The sequence below is a fragment of the Halichoeres trimaculatus genome, unplaced genomic scaffold (genome assembly GCF_033239565.1).
Source record: "Halichoeres trimaculatus isolate MK-OKI-2021-1 unplaced genomic scaffold, fHalTri1.1 fHalTri1_scaffold_20, whole genome shotgun sequence".
NCBI lineage: Eukaryota > Metazoa > Chordata > Actinopteri > Labriformes > Labridae > Halichoeres > Halichoeres trimaculatus.
In genome coordinates, this window is record NW_027437198.1 from 17,136,580 (window position 1) to 17,162,828 (window position 26,249).

Genomic DNA, 26,249 nt, shown 5'->3' on the forward strand with positions numbered 1-26,249 from the left:
TGTTAACAAACTAGTAATACACTACAGAAAATATGCGGTACACAATCCTCAATGTAGAAAAAAGAAAATACCTAGAATTCTAAGACTTGCACCTATTTTTGTGTTCACAACACAAAAAATATCAATATACCAACAGAATTATTTCTACGCTTATCAGTAGAGAATTTCTTACATATCGATACAGCTTGCCACAAAATATGGGACGTATTTTTTAATTCTATAAATAATATCTAAACCCACTGACATTTAGTAAATAAATCCATGAAATGCAGTTTCCTCAGATTTAACATTCTAGATTCAATCACTGTATTACCCTGAGAAACACACATTTCTGTCCTTAGTTTTCCACATTAGGCTGACAAATAGAAACTTGAAAACTTGCATTCGTTTTAGTTCTAATAAATTTTTATTGAATAGCAGTTTACAACTAGATGCTACATCATAATGAATTAACTGCGCTCCATAATATCCAGTGACCTATCATTGAATATCTAATTTAGAACAATACATTCAATATTTCAGGGCTTCAATGTTAAAATAACATTTCTAAAGTCTATGGAACGACTGGTTCCACATTCAGATTATTTACCTTTGACAACACGCGTTGTACTTGACTTAATTTGAACAGATCCATATATCATACTCATATACATGTACAAGATTGCATAAATCTTCAGGCTCCATTTTCATAATATTAAAAACAGAAAGACAACACAACAACTAACAATAATGCAAAATAGATTAAACTATTTCAATGCAGAGCATAATGATACATCTACTACAGTTCATTTACAAGATTCTTCCCATTTGGTGCTTTTTTTCCTTACAAACTAATGGTTTTTGGTGCCTAATGACAAATTGAGATCAGGATACTTGAATAATATTAAATATTGCTGTTTTTTTAACTGAATGAAATGGCAAATACAGACTGAGACAGTTATCAGTCCTCCACGACATCTGCTGCCTCCTGTTGGGACCTTTTTTCCCTTCAACTGAAGTGACCTGGCATTAGAAATCCCATTGTGGTCCATAAAAACACTTTAAGGCACTGGAATTTGATTTGAATTTAGCTGATTATAATTCGTCCTGTGTCTCAGAGGCATGTTGTCTTGATACCAATCGACAGAATGTGTTAAAGGCACAGATTGATCACTGGTCCGTAATAAATTGAACAAATTCAAATGTAAAGAAATACAAGCTGTGCTTCCCATGTGAGTGTTTGAATTCTTTTTAAAAAACATGACTTAGGGCCGTCAAAAAGAACAGATGTACTTACGTCTGTATCTGCCATTGTCACAATCATCATCTGTCCCCTGTTGTTTTACAAAAACAAATTTGGACCACCGCCTCAAGAAAAAAACTGAGAGTCAGATAGAAAGAAAGCACCGTACAGTCACTGTAGGCCGATCATAACAGCATATAATGCATAACCACCGATTTTCCAAAGTGATTGAGATTATGTAGTTCAACAAAATCAACAAAACAAAAATCAACTTCAAAACACAACTGTGGTGAAGTTTATATGGCCACTTCAGAAGCACAAATGTCATCACCTTTGACATTCCTTCACTGTAGACAACAATTAAACTGACAGTCCTCGGCATGTGCTCGCCTGTATTGCACAAACCTACCCTAAACGTCGATGTGTACTCAACACAAAATCAAATATACAAATACACTTTTTGAAGGATCTGACTCATGCATTTTTGTTCAACTGTGTATCAACTCACTAATTTTAGAATTAAAAAAATGACGCCATTAATGACTGTTAATGAACAATAACTATTTAAGGTACTAGGTGATTACTTTTTAGATCATGTAGGTTTACAATGAAATACAACAAAGGATGAAATGTAGTACAAAAGAAACAAGAAGAGTACAGGTCTTTGGTAAAACTGCAAAAAAATGGGCTCTTGTCCATTAATGTTGTGGCATAGTCCTGCTGTTTACTCACCAAGAGGACAATCTGTAGAAATATCAGAACCTAACGCCTGTCAGCGACAGAGCTGGACTCCGCTGTTTTGAACTTTTTGCACATCAGTCCTATACAATTATTTAAATTCTCTTCAAGGGTGAATTTTCCCTTTAGGATACATTTTTTGGACGACTTTAAGAACACCACTTTGGTTCACTTTTAAGATGATCACACTAGACATCATTCACTAAATTGTCTTCACAGGTGAAAGAAAAGAAACCAAAAGGGTTCCTGTGAAATTAGCTGCACTGTACACTGTTATCCAGTGTATGAGGGGGAGAAGAAGTTCAACACACATAACCTCAATCGATCAAAAACCAAAGGGATGATCTACAGCAGTACAGGTCTGTGACATCATTCTAAAGTGGTTTACAAAAGGACTGAAACTCAATGGATTTACAAATGAAGAATTCAATCAATCAAATTCATTTTCTGAACTCTGAGCTGTGGATTCACAACATTCAAACATCTAAATGTTTAACAAGAAACTACATCAATACCTTTTCCAGTAGCAGCGAAGCTTGCAGAAGTAATTAGCCTTTACTACACGAAATATAACTCAATACAAATATTCTGGCAGTGAGACACAGTGCGAACTTTTTTTTTCTTCTTTTTTTTTGAAGCTGGTTTATATATCGCAATAACATGCAATACCAGAAGTGTTTAGCCTGCCTTTAATGCTGTAAGATAATCATGAAAATGCTAAAATACCATAACTTCTCTGGATATTTTCCTCTGAGTTGCTTAGTTGTCATATATGTGAATGTAAACAATGCATTTTCCCCATATTTATAAGTAGCAAAAAGGTGTACCTGGAGATACATGATTTTCTATAGAATCTTAAAGCAAGAATAAAAAGATTTTTTAACACAGTAGAAGGTCATTTCAATTACACAAACTGAAGCACAAATCCAATGCAAAATCCAAGTTAACTATGGAATTCTTCATTCGCGATACAACAAAACTAAGTAACTGAAATGTCTCAAAAGCTTTTTTTAGTTGTTGCTTTACAAATTCATGTGCCCTATGTTTGCATACTCCCAAATGTTAAATTGAAAAAAACTAACTTTAAAGACTGAAGCTGCACCAAATAAGCACCACGACTGAGGAATGAGTGGGTGTTTCATAGGGGAGAGGGGCGGATCGTTTCTAAAGTTGTAGTCAGAACACAGGCACAGACAATGTCACTCATCTTCAACAGAAATACTCAACGGGATTGGGCCAAATACGATGGAAATTATTTAGATATACTGTATATACAAATATTCATAAACATGTCTCTGCTTCTGCTAAGTTATAAAGACGTTACGCAGAAACCTTTGCACAAGCTTCAACTACTTGTGTCTGCTCGGACGATTCTACACATGACCTTTTCAACTAAGGCACTTTAGAGTTAGAGGCCGATATGTTTAGGCTAGATTCCTACAAAAATCACCACTTCAGGCTTTTAGCAAATACAATACATGCTTCTCCTAATGCCTAGGCTATATAAATCTCTACAAAACAAAAACTAACTGATTGCAGAACAGCCTTAACATATAGCATGTGCCTTACTGATATTACAGCTGCTGGTTATGCCTAAAATGCATTTTTCGTTAGCACTTATTTGATTGAAATTTTATAAATCTAACTATGAAAGTAGAAACTATGAAGTACTTTGTCTATTAAATCTTAATAATATGCAGAACCATGCCATGATTTAACAATTGGAAACATGAAATATGAAATATTCTAACAATGTTTCACAGTAGACACAAAAGCTTCAGATATTAGCTTATATAGAAAAAAATATAGATCTAAAAAAAGACACAAAAGAATACCTACAAAGCAGCTTAAAGCAAATTTCTATATACCCTTTAATAAAGTCCCAGGTCAACAAAGTGCTTTAGTTAGAAATTTAAATTCTTCAGTTAGTTGGTCAAAATTGTGATGTTTGACTGACTTTAATAAAAAAATAGGGTTTGAGGTGTGTGGAAAGAGGAACACAGAAAGATGTTTCAGTCTTGTTCTCATGAAACCATGATTTACTTATTTGAGAACAGTTTCTTAACTGATAGAGCTGTTGTAACTCATAGTCTTCAATGCAAGAGTCTGCATTCATCCTGTAAAATGTAATTGTTAGAAAGTGACTTCTCATTTTTGCGGTGTTCCTCTTTAATTTAAAATAAAATCCAGTTTGACTTTTGCTCATTTTATGTTCACTATCCTTCACGACTCATCGGTTTATTTTCATTTTCAAGCACTTTTACAGCAAGGTCTTTGTATTTCAGATCCCAAACTATACAACATGTAACACTAGTTATAAGTACATCCATATATTATGCTCTCTATTGGTTTAGGATTAGATAAAGGATTAGATAAAGTAAAGGTTCATAAAATAAAGGACAACTACCTTTAATACTAGAACAAAGGAGGCAGTTTAAATGAAACTTTATTCAACCAACAATTTACAGGAACCGTGATCTGAGTATCAAAGGTATAAAAGTGTTTTGTTTTGATTAACTTGAGCCTACCTCTGGCTAGAGATTAACTTCTGTGTTCTAGATTAAAAAAAATGTACAATTTCATCAATGTACTACATTTTATTGCCTTAAAGCAAATTATCACACAAGTTTTTGGCTACATTTGGATTAAACGGTGTTGAATTTGCTGTGGGTGGACTCTAAGTGCCTTTTGCTTGGGAATCCTAAAAGCGCAGTTTCTAAGTGCAGTGCTGTTTGTGTATACAGCTTCTTGTATTCTGTAAGAGCAGTTTGACTCTTAGCAAATTTGTCTTCATGACCAGGAAAATCATTTATCAAAGTTAAAGACTCTAACTACAGTGCATGCTTTGAGTACCTAAAGCTAACAGGCTAACCATGATAATGTTTACATAAAATGAGCAAAATCCATTGGACCTGAACCCTTTCTGTTTTAAATACTTTAGTTTTGCCAGTCAAACATCATTTTACTCTAAATGAATTGAGTCACTGTCAGACACAGACAGACATTGCTATTTAGAAAATGTTATATCTATGAAACTTTTTCAAAGGGCTAATTCTTTAAATAGTACCTTGAGTAATTCTACATCACTTTTATATTTTCGCTCTACAGTAGGGACATTCTGTTTAACTCAGAGCACATTTCTCACATAGTACATAATGTTGGCAAGGCTGCAGAACAATCATGCTTTTGGCAAACTATACATTTCTTTGACTGAAGCATATATATTACCTGTTGGGGGAGAAAAGAACGAGTATCAGCTGCAACTTAGGGAAACAGATCATGCAGGCTTCTCAGATATGCATGCTTGATGACAAAGCGTGGATCTGAATGAAAGCCTCATAAACTGTTTGTTTTTTTTGACTTGCGTACATGCTACTGATGAAATGCTGTATGTGATCTAGTCTTTCTTACCCCGTCTATAAGGTCTAGGTCATTACGCAGCTGACTCTGGATGGAGTGGAGCTTTGACAAAGGGAGCTGCTCCAGCTCTCCGTAGCTACGAAGGAGGGGGGTTCCAGGGGTACGACAGAGCGCGTCAAAGTCACCCTGGAGCTCTTTCAGTTTGCGATCCGTCTCCTCCCATTTCTGTTCTGCCAGCTGACGCTCTGCCTCGGCTGTTTTTGCTTGTTCCTTTGCTTCGTGGGCTTCTTTCTGGCAGGCTTCACAAGCCTGGAAAGAAGCACAGGCGTAATAAGTTACATGTGACGAATGACGCTTTGATACTTAAAAATCACAATCAGTTTAAAAACTCACTTGTTTGACCTGATGCCAGGCCTCTTCCCATTGTTTGATCTTCCTCTTGGCTTCGTCCAGCTCTCGAAAGAGGCGGGCTAGATCAGTGCTGCTGGTTGCCGAGGTTAGGCCGCTGAAAACTGGAGATGGACTTGGAGAAAAGCTGCCACTCACAAAGTCCCAAATGCTGCTAGCTCCTCCATTCAAACCTGGGGGTGTTAGATTTGTAGAGATAGTTACACTTACCTGTGATAAAAACGTTTGCTCATGAAACTGGATTAAACAAGTAAAACATACCATGGCAAAGTAAAGTTATGCAAAAAAAGCATTTTTTATGGAGCATGACTGTGAAAAAGTGGAATATTTAACCCTAACTTTCATCTTTCAAGGTTCAAATCTCTACATTTTCAGCCCACGGAGAGTGAAGTGTCTCATTCTCACCCAAAGAATTCTGCGAGGAGGAGGTGGGTGTTCCCAGCATGCCATGCTCTTGCTTAGCTAACATGTTTGAAGACTGATTTTGCTGCGATACTGTCCCAGAGAGCAGGGACTGAGACAGGGACTGGGAGAGGGAGCTGAGAGGGGAGGTGGAGAGCGACGATGAGGAATTAAAGGAGGATGATCGAGCCAAGGAGCCAGGAATGTTCACAGGGGCGGATCCACCGAGCATCCTCTGACCTGCTTTGAAAAAAGCAGACATTGTGATTTCTTTTTCTTCAAGTAACATCAAAGTAAACTCGTCAACAAATTTACATCTGGCACTTACCTGTCAGTCCCATACTGTTGTCTTGTTCCTCTAACTCCTTATCAAGAGATGCAACGTTGATGTCACTGAAGTTGAGGTCCAGAGCAGATCCTGAGGGGAAACAAAACACATCTGGCTGACATTTAACAACAGATTACACAGCAGCTGTACTAAAGCTAAGCAGTTAACAGCTAACTTTAAATACACATACCTATGACAGACTCCACTGTGTTGCTCCCTGGGTAAAAAGGAGTGGCTTTTGCATTCATTGTTGATAAGGTGGTGGGTGAAGAGCTATCTGAGCCGATGCTCGAAGCCAAGCTGGATGTTATACTGGAGGTAAAGCTGGATGCCAAAGGGTTCACCGCAGAGAATACAGTGTTTTGTGTCTAGAGAAATAAGTGCAACAGGGTTTTTTATTATACTAAAGCTGTCACTGTTTCAAATAAGTGATAAAGCATGAACACGTTTGTTAAATTAGGCTGTTGTACCTGTTTTTCTTGGTCCATTAATTTATGATCCATCTGCCCCTTGTTCTTTATCTGAAAATGTTAAAATTACACACAGAGCATTTAATGGCACGCATCTTCAGACTGAGCCTAATCAGATTGATACACAACTCGCGCAGAAACTTTAAGTGATAAAATGAAAATGACATGACAAATAAAGAGTGATAAATTAAAGAAAATGATTTCAAACAAGTGAAAAACTGAATGTAGAGGCTTTGGTGATCTCTGTTTTATCTCTATATGCTAAGGCTAAGCAGAGCAGTATGTGTACCTGATCCTCACGTTCAAAGCCCGGAGCTTTAGGATAGTTAGACGTCAGAGATGAGGCACTGGATGTGGTGGACTCTGAACATAAACTACTGTTAGTTAAGGATTTGGGCCTGCAGATGGATCCCACTTGGGATATCAAACAGTCGCTTCCTGAGTTTGGAGTTACAGTTGAGCTATTAGAACATGAAACCTGAGAAAGAGAAGTAAACGGGGTCTGAATGAAAAACAGAAACGTAAACAAAAATCCTAACGTTGTCAAGAGACTTAACATTAATACTTAGCTGAGTTAAATACTTGGTGGTAACTTGAATTTGAATCCCTTTAAGGTGAGACAGCACCCCCTACCTATTTCAAGGCCCTGCCTATGTTGTCATCATCAGACATAAATGATTACTGGCTATTTTGCTATTTCCTTTTCAATAAAATATTCCCCATATTCCTTTAAATAATGTATGACATGTAAAACAATCAAATAAAATAATGAAAATGACAAAGCAAAGAATCAAAAACATGATAAAAACAGAAAAATGGGAGCGTTGTACACATGCTGACATGTAGTGGTTGATTCAATTCAACTACAGAGTCAAGTTTTCGTCTACCCTTAAAATCCAGCTTCAGTTCACTCTGAAGGTAATACTCAGAACCTACACTTCCTACTTGTCCATTGCTACTGGTTGCGTTCAGGGCAGAGTTTCCTCCGCTGTTCCACTCATTGACTGGACACTCGGAATACTGCTGAGATCCCAGCTGTGCCTGGGAACTGGACTGTATCACTGTTAGCAATGAGCTCATGGTCTCTTCTGTTGAGGGTATTCCTAAAAGCATGAAATGGAAAGATTTAATCTTCACACATGATAGTAAACAAACAGATAGATTTTCATTTTCTTTCTGAGCACTGAGAGTAGTTAGACAATCTTTCACTTACTTTCTACATGTGCAAATGCACAAAACGGTCCTCTGGGACAGTAACCAGTTTGTCGCATGTCATTGCATTTGGTAGATTTGTAGATCTGAGACAGAGAAAACAAACACAATTCAATGAGATGCAAAGTCTGTGTTTAGCGAAACTGTGACGCTACTAAGCCGTTAAAAAGCAATAACAAAGCATAACTAAAACAACTACTCAAAACTGCTGCAGTGATTTGGTCAGGACTTGGAATCTTGAGGCTGTTTTGACACCAGTCAAGCTAAAGCCTAGGTCAAGCAGTCCACACCCCTATGACATATTTTACTCATTCAGAAGGAGAAAACATTTATTTCACATGATCATTTTATGGAATCCACTCACCTCTGGGTGAAATTGCTGTTCAGTGCGAGAGTGACAATACTGGCAACTATCTCCACTGTCGCACTTTGAGGGCTCGCCCCATTCATCCCCGTGTTTCACGTTGGGACATGGAGTGGACCTGCAATCACAGAGCAAGAACCTTTAACTAACTGCAATCACACAACTTGTTTCATCATGTTTCTTTGAATTAACCACAGTCAGGTCTTACCTGTACTTAAATTTCCTAGGATTCCGTCTGCGGTCTCTACTGTTGTGGTAGTGGGGGCAAGCGTAGCCTTGTCTGCATAGTCTTGGGGGCTTGGTGCACTGCTCCGTTTTATAGTTGGCTAAAACAAAGTTGGTGTCTGGAAGATAAGAGCAAGGTATCAGTATTGTGTTACTACAACACTCTAACATGAGGTTTGGGGGTTAGTCACCTTGCCACCGTGGGTCTTCGGTGAGAGTTTTCTCAATCATTGCTTGACTGGCTAACACACCTGGCTGCAGATCGGGAATACCTTCACCAGATCCCAACTGTCCATTCTGAAGGGCCTCTTGTGCTTGGATCTCCCTGTGTAGAAAATGAGTTAGATGGTCTCACTAGGAAAAAAAAAGCCTCTCTCAAACAACCAATAAGCATCAAATTTCATCATTCAAAGTGCTAACTCTTTCAAATATATCTGAAGTTTAAGATTTTTTTAACAAATATCTGGCAAAAAAAACTTTAACCAATCCTAAAGACAAGGGAAACTGGTCACATCTGGGGGGAATGAAACAAGGATGCCTAACAACATTTTACTTTTAACTGACACAAAAAGATCATACCGAAGTGTTATTAAAATACAAATTTTAAAGAAACCAAAGTGTTTTTGTCAAGACCTTTCTGAAGTCTGATAACACACTACCCTTTCTATATTTTGGTGTCTGCTGACTTCTTCTTGGCTCTTTCAGAAGCATATGGCTCATTATTACTCATGTTAATCTACAATCAAATGTCTGCATTTGCTTTCAAGTCTTTGAGCCACACCCTTAAAAGCCAGTGGAGACTTAACTGTAACACAGTGGATCCATTAAACACCAACAATACAGTGATTCTGCTTGTGTTAGCTCTAAATTGCTGTTTTATTCATGTCATTGTGAGTCTTCTGATGGAAAAGCTTGGCAGGGAAAACAGAGGCCACTATTTGCTTTGTATGTCACCTGATATCATAGACTGGAGGTCGGAGATCATGTGGCCCATGAGCAAAAGCACAGTGGAGGCCATTCTTCACACAGTGCCCTCGGGCATCTGTCTCATGGATGCAAGTGCCAGTCTTGTAGTAGCGGAGATGGTACTTGCGCTCTGTGTCACCAGTGGTGCGGTGTAAATAAGGACAGCTGATGAAGGAAGAACACAACATTGAAACAACTCATCAGTTCATCTTTTGTGAAACTTATGAGCCTAGATTATCTGGCACACAATTGTATGAATGCAGAAATAGCCCTGCCTTAACTTCAAAGATGTCCAATATGTTCATAAAAAACATTAAACATGTCATTTATTTGAATGATAACCACCCAAGCTTCAGATGTTATAAATAATACTTGCTGCATGTTTCACATTACGCACGTAGCAGAAAAATGCTGCACCGAGTCTAACACAATGGTTAACACGAGTCATTACACAACAAAAGGCTTACTAATATAATAACACAAGGCTATTCATGCAGCTGCACACACTTATATTCACTGAAAATACTGTTTTTCTCACACATAAGGATGACACATTTGCAATGCCTCAAGAAATGTATGGCTAATAACCCTCTTCAAAAACCAATTTTCCTTTCCTTGAGTCGCAACAGTTGCTATAGCAACACATAAGGTCATACAAAAATAGCGCCACATGGCAGAGAAGGAACTGTAAGGACTGCTGTAGTTCATTCTCTATTAGCATAATAATATATGTCTGTTTTTCTAGGTCATACACGAAGCTGTGGTTTTATATATGTGCAAGTGTCCACATCTCTCGGAAGATCTGACAGCTTTTGTGTCACTGATGAGAGGTTACTCCTTTAAAGCCGCAAGCCTGTCTCTTTGTGTTTGGGAGAGATTCCCTCACAGAGCTTTAACAAAGCCTTTAATGTCATTTATAATAAATACAAAAAACACTATGTGTCATATCATGCCATAAATGTTGATGCAACAATCCACACAGAGCAATTTGCTGGAAATAGTACCACAAACACATTGCTTGCGACACCAAGAGACACTGACATTGTGTCTTTGTGTTCTTTCTTTAAAAATATTGCTTTAGTTAAACCACATAAAGGGGCAGTTCAGACCAAAACCACAAAGAGAATTTGTGCAACCATTAAGGCAAAGGGGATGAGTCACTTTTGATGATAAATCTGGCCAATCACACTCCTCAAACTGTAATAAATGAAACCTACTTTTCATAACACTGCTGCTGTCTCCATTGTAAACAATAACACCACAAAATGTCAGTCATGTTAATTGTGATGCATGCTGTATCTGTACATAATAAACACAATCCTCCATATTTCATTCACTTCAGCGCTCATTGAGAAACAAAGGGAAAAATGCAAAGAGAATATCGTGAATAACAATGTAGCTAATTTGACATAAATTTAGTGATCAAGAAATGTTGTAAAGCTGATTTCTGTAATGCTTAAGTTGAATACAAGAAGCGAGCGCTACTCAGTGTTAATCAACCAAAAACAACAGCGACACAACATAGACTAAATGCTTTTGCAACACCAGAGAAACTTCATCTCTACTTAAGAGTTAATGTGCGGATGTGCGCGTCCATGGTCCTCCTTCACAACATGTCAACAAACCATTTGTCAGCAGCTCAGCAGCTGCACCATGACACACTAGTTGAAAGATGTCAGTAACAGTAACAAGGACTTACTCATCTCCATCGGGGCAAATGCCTGTGGTCTCGTCGTATTTCGTGCAGTAAACGTCGGGACTGTAATTAAAAGTTCCGTCTCTTCTTCTTATGGGTCGTCTCCGCCGCTGGTTGAGAAAATGCCAGTGAAAGCACGTAAAGGGTCTGTGCTGCGTACACTTGTGCTGAAGAAACAACGGGCACTGCTCGGTCCTGAACTCCTTCAAGTATCTGGAACAACGATGGAAAACAAAAAATAATGTCAATGACTGTAATTTAAATGATTAATGACAAAGACATATGTCGAAGAGAAACTGAAAAGTTTAGACATAATAATTCATCGTGTTCTGCAGCTAGTGTTGTAGCCTACTATGAATTTTGGGTCACTAGCGTTAGCTCAGTATTCGCAGAGCAAGTTACGTAACTTTCCCACGTAACACTTGTTGAAAGTCACTGAGCGTACGTTTATAAATGTGCGTAGCAAGAGGGGAACTCAAAATAAGGCCGAGCTATTTACAAGCAGACTGGATAGCGAGTTCCTGGCTAATCGTTTAGCAGATCGAGTTGACGGTCTAACATACAACCATTTATTCAAAACAATTCTTTAACTCTGTCAATTAATGACAAAAGATTGCGTAAACATTTTGCTCGTCAATAAATACATTTAAGAATTCCGAGTTTCCCACACTTGGAGTGATGTCGTTAGCGTGCAGTCGTTGCCTGCTATGTAACGTTAGGTAGTCACAAAGCCAGGAAAAGCACCATGTTTTAACACACACACACGCGAGTTCAGGAATGCAAGAAATGCAGACGCACATAAGTGCCCGTGCACTCAACATTTAAAGAAACGGGCTATCGTGTTTTTTTCTTCGCTGCAGCTTTACTCACGTATAGTGGGTAGGTTTCTCGGTTTGAGGGGACGCATTGGCCGCCGTTTTCGAAACCGACGGCATTTTCAGTCAAAACAATGAAGTGCGCATGCGCTCAGTTCTGTTGCTCGCGTGCGTGCACGTCCGCCTGCACGCCGGTGCACTGCAAACACTGACACAGGGGGCGCTAATCAGCTGAGACACGGATGCCTTTGCTTTTTTTCCCTTCTCTCTGTTTATTATCAAACCCCTTTAGAGAGAAGAGATTTAACTGATAAGAAATTGAAGTATAATTCCAGCGTCGTGATGAAGACGACGAGGATACTGCTTCTCCTTTTCTGCTTTTGGATAAGGCGAAAGTTAATGGGCTTATTTTACAATTTTTGAGCCACCACAAGTAATCTTGCTTCTACACATATAACATATTGTTTTAGTGCCTGTGTTACGTGTGACTGAGGTTGATGTATGTGGAAAACCTTTTTTTTTTCACTTCCATTTCTAATTTTCTTCTTCTTCTTCTTCTTCTTCTTCTTCTTCTTCTTCTTCTTATTATTATTATTATTATTATTATTATCAATAATAATAATAATAATAATAATAATAATAATAAAAATAATAATAATAATTTACCTGATGGAAATGAATACATTTAAAGGTTTATTTCATTTGATGAGGAACTGCTACTATGTTGTTTTTATAACTTCACATACATCATGTATGGATGTCTCTCCAGTTAATAAAATGTAAAAAGTAATGCTTTTTAAAATTCTCTTCTAATGTAAAACATGGTAAACTGTGACTTGGGAGTAAAAAAAACTTTATAAACACTGCATATTGGTTTATCTGTATGTTTTCAGGTTCTGAGTTAATTGTTATCCTCTTTTATTATTATTATTATGTTTAACTGAATCTTATTGTTGCATCATGTGTGAAATTAATGCAAAAAAAAACGCATCATACTTTGAGCTTCATGTAGAAATAGTTCTTTTTTTTCCTTTAAATAGTGTTTAAATAATTTTGTGTTTTATTTCTACATATTGGCATCTGCAGCTGATATTGTCAATAAATACTCACCAGAATGCAGAGAATAAAGCTTTAAATGCTTGAAAATTCCCTAAATATGACCCATTGAGGCTCCTCATATTGCTTCAGTCTCATCGTCTTTAAATCAACCCTTGTAGGTGTTGGTGGCTTGAAATACTATTCCTATTCTGAATTTTCTACATTTCCATTGTCCCTCAAACAGCCTGAGTATGCCACTTTGAGCTTTCAGTTAAAGTTTTGATTCGAGAGCTTGAAAATAGAACAAAACAGGGCCTAAGTGTTTGTTGGTGTCTGCATCATCAAGTCTGCACTTTCAGACGTCACATTCAGGGAGGCTAATCTGCTCCATTCAGCCCCTTTTTCCTGTTAGGGATTTTAATTTACAAATGCAATTATACGTCTAATCCATTATGCAGCTGCTGAGGTCCACCAAGTGCACTGCCTTGTTATTATGCATAGACCCTGGACTATCCTGTTATAATTACTTTGGAAAGCTCCACCCAGACCTCAGTTGGCAATGCCCAGTACCTTTCTTACATAAGATCTTTATAAAGGGGACTATATATATATATATATATATATATATATATATATATATATATATATATATATATATATATATATATATATATATATATATTTGTTTATAAGTAGTCTGCAGTATAAGTGCTACCATTATACAAACAAAGATTACAATATCAAAACATTTACCAAATAAGCTGTAAAAGCCCTCTTCTCTACAACTGCTTTGCAACTTTTTTAAAGTCAGTATAATTTTGCTAATCTTTCCCACTAGTGCCTAATACCCCTTTTTCATCTTGTGACCATGTTCACCTGCCTAAATACATGTGTTGTTTTAGACAGATTAATTTTTCACTCTCACACTCACTACTTAATCCAGCCTAATCCCGAGGAAGTATTAAATGTTTGCAAGGGGGGAAAAGTCACACCCTTCTCTCTGTCTGTGACGTCAGCCACCACAACCCTTTAACCCTACTCAGTAGTCTCAGCTGTCCATACAGTGCACTATCAACCTCTTCTCACAGCATCTCAAATCAGTGTGTGTTTGTGTGCCCGCTGTGTGTGATGTAAAGATGCCACTGTATGGGACTCTGTCTTACCGGTTCTGCTCATGTGCCTACCTTTGTGCCCCCTCTATGTCCAGAAGAGCTATGTGCTGCTTACTGATTCCAATCCCACATATTAGCATCTACATAACACATGTATATTTAAACCAAAGCTGGCCTTTCAGATTAAAATTGTGAAAATTGAAAACTTTGAATGTGTTCTTGCATGGTTAGTGCACAGGATAAATGATGTATCATGGATGTAAAGAAAACAAATCCAAAGCATCATGTAACACAAGTTTGCATTTTTGCAGACCTCTAATAAACACTGAAAACAACCCTGAGCATTGCTTTCCCAGGCTGCAGGGACTGTTACAGCTGGAACAACAGTTTGTGGTTTGGACTCCTGTTTTTTTTTTCCCAGTCACGCCATTATCTCTGGCTGCCTCATGCATAAACACAGCCCAGACACAGTGCAGGCTGGCATAAAAAACAGATATTAGAAATTAGTGTACATTCACCAGTTTGGGCGTGATGGAGTTTCCACTTCTCGTTTTGTCATTGAGACTAATTAAATCCCGAAAGGTTTTTCCTATTCACATAAACAGTTATGTAAATTTAGGGAAGATTCTGTGAGTCTTTATGTATTAATCTAGTGAACAGAAAATATGTTTGATCTAAGAAATCAGTTAAATATTGCAGGAGTAGATTTTATAATGTTTGCTTTGACTGATAAACACTATCAGAGGCTGTAAAACTTTATGGCAGGCTGTTAAACCTTTGCTTTCAAGCGTCGGATGGGAAACAAATCGAGAATGCAACACCCCACCTCCGTATCCTGGTAATCTGCATCACATTAACCTGCGATCTGTTCATTAACGAGGTGTGTTTTTTTTTATCAATCAAAAGCAGATTAGCATTTTGCAAGTGATCATGTACTTCAGCAAATCAGAGGAAATGGCCTCTGATGATGATGAGTCTAGTATCAAAACATGTCTGATCTTACATGTTCGTGAGCACGTTCAACCTGCCAGCAGACAAAAACATAAATCTGAAAAACGCATAAATACACATTAGACATAAAAATAGTTTGTCACAGGCCATTGCCTATCAAATAGGGTGGGTCATTACTGTTTATCAGTGTCATGTTTAAGATGGGTTAGGGCATAAGATTGAATCAGTACCAACATTAAGGGATGTGCTCACCCAGTTTGAACTCCTGCTGGCAAAACAACACCTGCCTCTTTGCTCTATTGTCTGGCGAACAGGAACTGACTAGAGGTATAGCCATCTTTGAAACAGGCCCTCACAATGCAAAAACTGAAATCTAAGAAAGTTATTATGGCTTATTTTAAAGTTCTCTTATTTGACTAAACATGAGCAGCATTTACCTTATCTGCCAATGGAGTAAGGCAATCTAATTAATTGGTTTCTTGTATCAAACATTATTTATTGTTTAAAGAAACTTAATAACCACTTTATTTTACTTCACTTCCCCTATTGACAATTCTGTACACGGTCAACATTGTACCAAAAAAGCAATGTCCCGGAGAGGATTTAAAAAGTAATTCTGATTCTGACTCAGGCATCCTTTTTGTATTGGATATCAGGAAATTTGGCTCATATCAACTCATAAACACCTGCTTAGATTCAGTTTTTGCAGTGCATTCATCCATGCATGTAAACCATAATCTGAGACACCAAACTTTGGAGACTAATTCCAACAAAACATCTGTGCTGAAGGCTTTTAGTGTGATCCAAACAAGAATAAATGCCAATACATAAACAGGGTAGCTTCAGTGTCCTTACATGGGAAGCAAGAAAGTATCCAAGTTTATTTCAAATGTTGCGTGTTCTCCTGTATGTACACTGCACCAACAAGCCATCTTTTATCATCCATTGAAAAAAAGGACCTTATTTCGAGTTAAAATCATATGAAGGCCAAACTGAAAAGTGTGTTAGTGTCAGCTCATTACCCAGCTGTAATAAGTTCTGGATTCTGATTGGTTTATAACTGTACAACAACAGCAAAGTGATCCCACAAGTTCTATCAAATCCATCCACATGAAGGAGTCATCTCTAATTGCTGACACCAAAAGCAATCAGTAGATCATGATTTTGGACATTGTTTTCTAAAAACATGTGTATTTTATAATTCTCTTTAGAAAAATTAAAGAGGAGAGGCATTGAACAGACACAAAACAGAACATATCATGGCCTTTGGCAGCGACTAGCTGAGCAAAAAAGAAAAGTGTCTTGTGAAAAGCACTAATGTTTTGCCTTGCTAAGAATGAAAATGTTATTAATTACATATCAATTCAACCCCATTTTGTGTTGCCATAGGGAGTTAAAGTGGATGCACTGTGATCTTTTAGGCCTCATACTGTCCCTTTGGTACCTTATACTCACTCTTCATAATTTTTTTCTTTATAAAATGCCAATTTTTCTGACATTCATGTTTTAGAAAACTGTTATTTCAGCCTCTGTTTTTATTCTAGCTGCTGTGTCTTTAAGGCTCCCAACTCATCAAAACCCCTTCCCTCTGATTGGCCAATCCCCTGGAGGCCCCTGGAGGCCTGTTATAGCAGAACTATGGCAGGACTACCCCTGTAAATGTCATAAACCATTCAGGAGTTCCTGCTGTGATGACCTCATCATTTCAACTCATCATTTTAACAAGTCTCGGTAAGATTTTTTGAAAAATGACCATTTTGAGCAGTTAACAGCGAAATTCAGGGATTTCTATTAAAGCCATCAAACACTGAAAACACAACAACAATTTAGATAACATGAAATAGCTTTAAGTATGGTATGTGCAGTGTATTCTACTGTAAGATACACACAGTAAGTTGTTTAAGTCCTTGTCTGAGCATACAAACTTAGTGCTTCTGTGTTTTTGTTCAGAAAGGAAGAAAGCTTGAGACCTAGCAACAAGAGAAAGCTTCAAAACAGAAGAAGAGAAAAGCTGAGGTAATATTCAACTCTCAGTTGTATATCATTATGATATGAAGAAGTTCTAGCTCATTCTGCGGACTGCGAGCTTCATTGACAGTCACACCTCTGACACATCATTCCTGACAGAGAGGTGCAAATCCAGGCCGTGGTGGCAAAAGCGGTTCACCACCGACCAGCTGGCCTTCTGCTTTATAAAAAGCCGCAGCTTGTCCCTGAAGGTTTCTCCCAGAAAGCTGTAGATAATGGGGTTGAGGCAGCTGTTGGAGAACGCTGCCAGGTTAACGATGTGGCCTGTGAGCGGGTAGTCATGCCACAGGGTGGTAGCAGTCCTCCGTGCTGGGTCGGCTGTGCCCTGCAGTAGCTGGATGCTAATGAAGACGTTCTCCGGCAGCCAACAGATAAAGAACACCAGAACCACCACCACAATCATGCGCAGGGCTTTCTGCCGTCGTGGCCACAAGCCGCGGTGTTTCTGTGCTTTCATGAGGATTCGCCCAATCAGAGAGTAGCACAGACCGATGATGGAGAAAGGCACCAAAAAGCCGATTGTTACCTCCAGCCACTGGATCTCAAAGACGTTAGCGAAGCAGAAGTGTACCTCGCCCCTGTGCTGCGTCTGCACAATGGTGAAAGGGAGCAGTGTGGCCAAGATGGACGCCATCCAGATGAGGCCACAGCTGAGCTTAGCATGCTGCATAGTCCGCAGCGGGCTGCTGCTTATAGAGTTAGCCAAGGCCACGTATCTGTCAAAGCTCATCCAAGTGAGGAAGAAGATGCTGCTGTACATGTTGACCTGTAGGAAAAGGGACATGAAGGTGCAGAGGACAGCATAGTCATAATATTTTTCATTGAGATTGAAGACCTCGATGAGGGAATCTGCTACCAGGATGAGGTCAGCTACAGCGAGGTTAACGAAATAAAGGTCAGGGATGGTCATCTTCTCTCTGTGGTTCAGGTTCACCACCAGAATTAAGATGTTACCGATAAATCCAATAGGAAAGAGGAGGATGGTGTAAAGGCAGGACAGGAAGAGTCCAATTATGTAAGAATTGGTGTTTTCAGTCAGATCTGTGGTGTTGTACTCATACGAAGTGTTCAGATGTTCTGAGCTGTTCACATAAATCCAGACTACAGAGGTTGTCTCCACTTCCATACTGACTGTGGTTGGACTGTCTTGAATCAGAGGCCACATGTAAGTCACCTGTAGACGCTACATTATCAGACCCTGGTAGTTCCCACTGGTGTGTCTTTAAAACACAAATCATCTATGCAGAAGTCAGGTCCCTTTGACACAACAGTTACGGATCATTTGACCCCATGATGAGATCAAGGTTCATCTACAAATAGATTCCAGACGCAAAACACAAGCGCCTCCATGTTTTTAAAACGTCTTTGGCCTCCGTAACCTGACGCCTCACATCATCCACGCTGTCCAAACACCTTAGATTAGAGGTTGAACTTTTTTCTTCTCTTCTGAGTCATCTGACTCGAGTGCTGCTCCGGGAGCATCTTTATTCAGCAAACCTCGACTGGAGACGCTATTACTGTGACACCTGAGCTGCGGAGGAAAGAAACAGGCGATGAAAGAGGATCAAGATGGAGAAAAAACTTGGAAAACCTATGCTGTATGAAGATACATGAGAAAAACAAAGAAGCATAGTCTGGAGACAGCCTCAAAAATCTTAACATTAAGTTTGTTAAACATGCACTCAGGTGAGACAGGAGAGGTGACAAATGGCAGACACTTGAGGAGGCACATTAAAATTCAAGCTTCAGACTTAAACAGATGCATTGAAATCCTCCTCAGAAATCCTCAGCCAATCTGAGCTCACGGGATCTAACCGACGTGTCCTGACTTGTTGACTTTTAATTGCTGAGATGAAGACATATTTGTCATTAACATTTAACAAACACTGTGAACCTTGGTGCTCTAAAGGCTCAAGGCAACATCAGTGAGTTTAGATTCAAAATTTATCATCCGTCCTCTTCATTAGCGGATCATTTTCAGGCCCTTAAAGCTCAGACTTTCTCTAATGATGGGAAGACTGTATTCTGTTTGGCTAACGTGAACTTGGCAACATTTACTAGCCTTGGGATATTATTTCAACCAGGGGAAACGGTCTGCGATATTAAAGCGTTGTTATTAGCAGTAGTCTTCACAGCAAAACTGCAGCACATACAGGACATGCATGCAAGTGCAAGACAGAGACAATTTGTAACAGGATTTTTAAAAGTAGATAAAATGATGAATGGTCAGAGCAATATCTAAACTAGTTATCTTTTTGAAAAACAGGAATCTCTATGAAAGAATAAAAGACTTTCCTCAATTCCTACCTACATTTTTAACCAGAGATGTCAAACTACATTCAGCCCTGCAATGAAGCAAGAAGATGACATTACAAACTACTTATAATCCAACTTGATCACACAGCATGAGAGAATGCCCCATCCTCCCTGAAAATTAACTAAGACTTGTAGTAAGTGGACTACTTACTCTATATTTGTTGCTTTCATGTGCTGCAGGAAGCAATTAAAAAATGAATCCATGCTCTGAAATAAGAGCAAAGATACGGCACTTACTTTTAAAATCCTGGATTTGCTTCTCCTCCATGCTCGTCCAGAACAGAAGTCAGACACACAGAGATTTGTAAATCCCATGTCCGGGCTCCTCTTCTGCACCACCTGCTGTTTGGCCCAACCCTGTTGTCTGCAGAGGAGAGGAGGGCGGAGAGAGAAAGAGAGAGACGGAGAGGCAAGAGATGATCTGTCACCCACGGTTTGTCAACATGCTTCGTCACATTCCCTCTCCTCTGCCTCTTTTCTTTTTGCCCAGTTTGTGATTCCAGGTGTCCGCCAAGCATCAGCAAAGATCCAGGAACTGAACCGGCTGAGAGCTGATTTTGACACAAAGGAAAGTTTGGACAGCAAATAATTACAGCGTGGAGTTTGCTTCCAACAGGTTGTGTTATCATGGGGACCACTTATATTTTTGCAGTATTTTTCCTCCTTTTAGCTCTCAGCATACAGATCCTTAAAAAGGAATTTACTTGACCAACAATCTGCACTGATTGATACCCAAACTGAAAAAGTTTAATTTCATCCTGAACACTTAATTTTTATAAGGCTCTAGGACAAATTGTGAGCTTTCAGTCTTAATAAGGAGGAAGCAGAACAGACTCTTGGCTCCAGCACACAGAATAACATTAGTATAATTTGAACTCCTCCATTATATGTCATCATGCTGCTGCACCTATGAAAAACTATCTGAGGTTGACTAGAATGGGGTGCATTAATAATTGCAGACATACAATAGATTTTTATGATAATACCAGGCAGATTGCATCATATGAAAGCATAATTGTGCAACTAATTCATCTTAGGTAATACTCCTGATTAAATTAAGCAAGACCAAGCAGATCACTTTAACATTCTTGCAAAGAGCTGATCAGAGAACAGAGGCAGTTATTAAGAATTATAGGATAGCAGATGAGGAAAATGTCTCTGCTCCATGGCAACACCAGTTTTAGATAGCTTCAAAATGGCAGATTGTGACTCAGAGGTCTCCAGAAAGTGGGAAGGTTACTTCATTCATAGACAGCTAGAGGGGAGACAGGAGACAAGGCCAAGTCTGGATCCCTGCCTGGGGGTCCGGGGCTGCAGCTCCTTTGGCAGCATGGTGCACCAGCTCCAGGGTCCTGACTGTGAGACAAACAGAAGGGAGGGAGGGAGGCTCAGGGAGAGTCAAGCTTTGACGGTGGGAAATGTAGGATTTACAGATGAAAAAATCAGACTTCGGATGAACTGTACTGAGCCTCTGGCTGATAAACTGACCATATTCACATGGGGGCTGTTTTGTTCTGAAACACCCTCAGAGAGAAAAGCTGTGATGCTTTTTACAAACACTGTCTTCCAGCAATCTCACTGTTATCATTTAAATGGTTGATAGAAGAAAAAACATAAAGAACCACAAGCCTGAGAGATTGATAGAAATGGTATCCTCTAATTGTTTCACTTAGACAGACAGACAGACAGACAGACAGACAGACAGAAATCGATGTGCTTTCATAAAGTTACTTTAGTGTTTACTGTTATTACTCTGTTTCCTTTGTTTACAGCAAAAGTTAAAAAATCATTTAAGGATCTTTTAGTTGTTATGAAACTTAATTTAGTTTTGCTAACACCATAGTCCAGTTTTAGCATTCACAAAATCAGTCACTTGTAGCACTGTTTGGGCCTGTGACTGATATGTGCACACAGTAACACTATGGTATCAAAGAGCTATCAAGTACTACTCCTCTGAACAGCCCTTCACCCCGTCTGATTGGTTGTATGACACACACTTTGACCATTTGCACTCTTAGTGTGTGGCCATTATTCTGTTGTGAACGGATTCACAACAGATACAAGATGCTAAAAGACAAATGCTTGAAACTGCAGTTCTTTAAGTGTCCACTTGAGGGTGGCACTGGATTTACCAGAACCCACATACACACTTGTTCAGAAAAAAAAAAAAAATCATGAAAGTGTGAAACAGGTTTAAGAAGAGTTATGAAATATACAGTGTGTAAAAAAGTTGCAGTTAGTGTAAAAAAAAAATTTCAATGAAGTGCAGCTATGGAGTTTAAAACTAATAATAGTAAGTAAATTTGAGTTGGATAGTTTTTTTCGTCAAACACGGAACCATGCTTCTTGGCAATAAATCTTGTTGATTTTGTGGAACATCAGCTTTGAGATGCCCTTTTGCACAAGCCCTATCCAGGTCTGTCAAACATGATGTGCCGATTCTCAAAGCAGACACCTACGGAACACTGTAGCAGGGCTAATGTTCACAGATGCTGCCACCAGAAGCTCAAAATAAGAGTCAATTGGAACAGCAGAAGAAGCTAAATCACAGACAGAGAGGTAAATGTTAAAAAAGACTGCTGTGCATCAACATGTTGCTCTATATCTCTTTGAGAGTGAGTTGCACACACATCTTGACTCATGTCTTGAAACAGATCTATTCTGGTAGCCAGGAAGTGGTCCAGCACAGCAGGAGTGATGGTGTGAAGGAGCGGGTAAGGTCAGTACAGCAGCTGGCACAAACTAACTTGGGTTTGAAAAGAGGGAAGACGTCACAGGAAAGCCTCTGTGGGGTAGAAAGAAAGGATTTTAGCTGTAGTAGAGGGCTGATACAGCAGCTGAATAGAGAGATAGAAGAGGGGAGAAAACCTAAGAGGTCAGTCACGGGAGATTTGTGCAATTTTCTCTCAGGTGGCTGAAATCTCGGTTATTCAGTTTGCATGACTTCCCACAGATAAGGAAAAGAGAGGGTGTGAAGGCTAGTCTTGTGGAAAGGTGCTCGAAACTGTTAGAGACTGTAAAATGCAGCAAGGAAACGAGGCAGGTAAAAATTGGCAATTGTGCCTTTTAAAGGTCCCATATTATGCAAAAAATTACTAATTAAGTCTTTTAGTGAAATTTGTGGGTCTTTGGTTTTCCTCCCAGCCCACAAAATATGATATTTAATGACAAAACCTGCACTTAGTAGTGCTTGTGAATGTAAAATCCTGACCTAAAAAACGAGCTGTTTGGATTTTGGGGATTTGCTGACGTAAGCAATTCCCTTTTTTGACTAATCAGGAGCAAGTCTGACCGGTTTGGTCCACCAGAGCAGATACCCCCAAACCCCCACCCCGCCCACTCCTCTCCATGAAAGAAATCTCTCCAGCAGCAGCTGTAAACAGCCACATAGTTCCTCGCACAAGCTTCCCATCTCGGGAAAAATTAGACTAAGTGGCTAGAGTTCATTTATCAAGGAAATGTGCCAGCTACACGCAGTAAAACTGTGCATGTGTGTGCTAGTCACTTCTCGGCTGACTGCTTTTCCAACTTTGGACAGTACAACACAGGGATATGGAATAGACGGGTCCTGAATCCAGGCACATTACCAACCATCCACTAACACACCTCGGACCCTGGAAATGTGAGTATTTTAAATGCAGTGTGCTGTGGAGCAGACGTAAGAGCTTTTCATCAGTGTCCCCCCTGTCTCTGTGTTAGCTTCAGGATACTAACTGTAGCTGCGGTTAGCCTGTTGTTTTAGCCTGCAATGTAACAGAAAACGAGCTTCGCTGTTTTCTTAACATTGTGCACTCGGAGCTCATGGCGCCGCTCTCAGTGACGCGGAAGAGCAGGGCAGTATCAGCGGTGGCTCATTAACATATGAAGGTCACACCCACTAAATAAGATCGTTCTGAACAGAGGGGCTATGGGAGCCTGGAAATAATGCTGCTGTGCGTGGTTTATTGGCTTTTTGGACCAAAACATGTTACTACCATTTCATGAAGACATCATTGATCCATATTAAACTGCAGAAAAGGAGCAAAATATGGGGCCTTTAATCTGGGTAAATTAGATCTCATGAAGAAACACAAGCAGATAAAAGGCAAAAGGTGCTTTGTAATGGCTTTTACCCCATGGTCTGTTTTTTTTTTTTTTTAATTTATTATTATTAATGTCTTTTTGAAGCACATCATCTACAACCCTTATTTTTGTTTGCTCCAACCAGATCAAATTAAAAATCTCTGACTGTTACTTGCAGGGGGGGTGAACAGACAGGATGCATTACTTCTTCAAGTCCACTTGGTGGCCCACTTGTACAGACATTAGGGTGCTGAAAACCTGACCTTCAAAAGCTTTGGCTGACTGAAAGAGAGACTGATGTTATGATTAAAGTAACAGTTCAGGGTTTTTGTTACGAGGAGTGAAAATACTGCTACTTATAAATAAGCTAATGCTTTAATTAACAACATAGTAATAACAATAAAAGCCCAACATTTATGTTTCTATTTTCAATGATAAAAACTACGATTATGTACTATAATACAAAAAAAAATCTTCCATAGCATAATTAATGACCACAAAACAAAGAAAAACAAGCAAAAAAACAGAACTTTGCCACCCAGTAACATCTGTCTAATGAAGCTAACAACATTGCCAGTGCTGTGAGGTTTAACTGCTTGTGGTTGGGGAAGTGAAAGTGGGAGGTCTAAAACAGGAGGGAGGGTACAACACCCTCATCTGCCTCCACTTATCAGTCTGATGTGCTGCTGGCTCCATCCAGCATCTCCCACAGCCACAACCACAACCTCTGAGTGGATCATCCTGCACAGCCTAGCTCCTCCGCACTACTTCCAGGGCACGTTTGATATTTAGCTGATGCTGGGATTTCATTGTTAAAGCTTCTCCGCTTCTATTTATGAAGAGGAGAAGCAACAGATAGGACTGGCAGGGGAGGAAGGGTGGTTTTTAATGCATCTTGTCTTTCCAGAGTTGAAGTGAGGTGGTGGGTCAGAGATGAAAGCTCTTTCCAGAAGTCTCTGTATTGATCTGAAGAATTCAAGGACACAACTCTTATTCTGTTGACATGATTAATCAGTTGATATGTTTTCTAACAGTTTCCGTAGCTTTTTTTGCATTGTTTTAACAGCTCTGTTCCTTGCCTTATTCACTTTCCAGCTTGTGCAAAAAAAAAAATGCTACCCTCTTTTGTTAGATTTCTCTAAAATTATCAGTTTTGAAATCAAAACATTATTTATTTTCTTGGGATCTGACACTTTTACTGCTCCAGATGGTTGGCAAAGGGTCTTATTCTACTGCCCTCTTTCTGACTCTTCGGATCCCAGCGTGAGACAGATCTCTAAAACACAAACTGTAACCTGTCTCGACTCCTTCTCCTCTTTCCATTCTGCTGCCCAATTTGACACACATTGAGAAAATCAACAGCGGTTGAGGAGAGTGTTCGTGTGTGGATGTGTGTAATCTGGTTGAGAGCCAGTTGAAACATTTAAAACCACAAGCCAAATGTTCTGGCTACATAGGTGGTCTGATCTGGATTGCTGTATGTGTGACTGAAGTTGACCCTCATGCTTTTGGTCTGGCTGAACCTCTAAAGAAGAAAAACAACTTTAAGGCTAATGTAGCACATAAAAAGCTGTGCTAGGTCAGCTTTATCCCATTTCCAGACACAAAGGTGATTGTACAGTTGAGAGATTTTTCCATTTTTTGGCCAAGTGCATCTGGAGGAAGCATACTCTTAATAAATAAGGTAAAGAGACTCATGTCTGCTCTTTCAATTATATGTAAGCAGCAAGTTGGCCTAGCTTAATGGAAAAACAGGAAATAGACAGGAACAACTAACTCCATCCAAAAAAAACCCTTAAACTCCTTCTGCAAATTAAGTTTTTAAGAATTATTTTTAAATAATAAAAAATGGTATTGTGCTTATAAATAATGCCAGTTTGAATACTGTTGGACAGATAGACTAGCAATTGCTAGCAATGCTGGTTGGCAGCTCAGTTGACAAAAGTCAAAGGAAATTGGTATAAAGTTGTGAAATCTGTATGTCCTCATGCCTCTGTCTCTCTTTCCACAGCTGGAAAGATGAGGTAGTGACAAATAAAAAGTGAGCCGAACTACTAATACTAGCTAATCAAGAATGCTGGCAGTTAGCATACAGCTCTCTAAAGTTAGCATACAGAAGAGTGGTATTCATATTTCTAAAACGGTTAAATGTACTTGTCTGTCCCTCCTAATGGTTGGCCAGACAGGCTTTCTTTACTCACTTTCTTTCTTTTTTCATTTTGTCACAGTGGTTCACAACTAATGCAAGCTAACAAAGGAAATTAGCTTTTAGCTTGATAAAGATACCTTACAGAAGAAGGTGGTGTCCATATTTCTGAAAATGTTACATGTATTTGACTACTGTTGGACAAATGGGCTAATTTCTTTATTTGTCACCAGCTTGACATTATTGTTAGCTGAGAAAAATGTTGGCAGTTAGCTTATACCTTGCTCAAGTTACCCAACAGAAGAGGGTCTCCTCTTTTCTAAAACTGTCTTTCAGTCTGCGTTCTGTGAACTGTGGGCCTGACATGCTTGCTATCGGTTTATCACTAGT

The 26,249-nt window shown here is 39.0% G+C and overlaps 2 protein-coding genes across 6 annotated transcripts; both read right to left on the reverse strand.

Annotated features, from left to right (window-relative positions):
* Positions 1–43: 43 nt before the first annotated feature.
* unkl (unk like zinc finger) lies at positions 44–12,367 on the reverse strand. 3 transcript variants are annotated; one of them, XM_074696872.1, is made up of 16 exons: positions 12,262–12,367; positions 11,395–11,604; positions 9,684–9,860; positions 8,921–9,054; positions 8,713–8,848; positions 8,505–8,622; positions 8,142–8,226; positions 7,865–8,031; positions 7,218–7,406; positions 6,929–6,979; positions 6,649–6,826; positions 6,459–6,569; positions 6,134–6,370; positions 5,714–5,901; positions 5,372–5,629; positions 44–5,188 (listed from the first exon to the last, which is right to left on the reverse strand). In XM_074696872.1, the coding sequence occupies exons 1-16, from the start codon at positions 12,324–12,326 to the stop codon at positions 5,102–5,104; spliced, it is 2,391 nt and encodes a 796-aa protein (XP_074552973.1). In that variant the 5' UTR covers positions 12,327–12,367; the 3' UTR covers positions 44–5,101. The 3 variants fall into 3 exon arrangements, with proteins under 3 accessions (XP_074552973.1, XP_074552972.1, XP_074552974.1); XM_074696871.1 differs by having other exon boundaries at positions 6,134–6,373; XM_074696873.1 differs by having other exon boundaries at positions 45–5,188; positions 6,459–6,548.
* Positions 12,368–16,280: 3,913 nt separating this feature from the next.
* Positions 16,281–20,955, reverse strand: gper1 (G protein-coupled estrogen receptor 1). Of its 3 annotated transcripts, XM_074696798.1 has the most exons (3): positions 20,892–20,955; positions 19,889–20,015; positions 16,281–18,866 (listed from the first exon to the last, which is right to left on the reverse strand). In XM_074696798.1, exon 3 carries the CDS (start codon positions 18,498–18,500, stop codon positions 17,406–17,408), a length of 1,095 nt encoding a protein of 364 aa, XP_074552899.1. In that variant the 5' UTR covers positions 18,501–18,866; positions 19,889–20,015; positions 20,892–20,955; the 3' UTR covers positions 16,281–17,405. The 3 variants fall into 3 exon arrangements, with proteins under 3 accessions (XP_074552899.1, XP_074552900.1, XP_074552901.1); XM_074696799.1 differs by lacking the exon at positions 20,892–20,955 and having other exon boundaries at positions 16,281–18,861; positions 19,889–19,918; XM_074696800.1 differs by lacking the exons at positions 19,889–20,015; positions 20,892–20,955 and adding an exon at positions 19,647–19,661.
* Between the last annotated feature and the right edge of the window lie 5,294 nt (positions 20,956–26,249).

Bases quoted from the DNA above. Each gene is read 5' to 3' on its own strand.
- unkl (XM_074696871.1), bottom strand. From the start codon at position 12,326: ATGCCGTCGGTTTCGAAAACGGCGGCCAATGCGTCCCCTCAAACCGAG. The intron at 8,849-8,920 runs GTGACTAACCCC...CTTATCTTCCAG, and splicing joins CGAAGACCCACGGTGGCAAG to ACACCAACTTTGTTTTAGCC. The intron at 5,189-5,371 runs GTAAGAAAGACT...CTCCCCCAACAG, and splicing joins ACCTAGACCTTATAGACGGG to GTAATATATATGCTTCAGTC.
- gper1 (XM_074696798.1), bottom strand. From the start codon at position 18,500: ATGTGGCCTCTGATTCAAGACAGTCCAACCACAGTCAGTATGGAAGTG.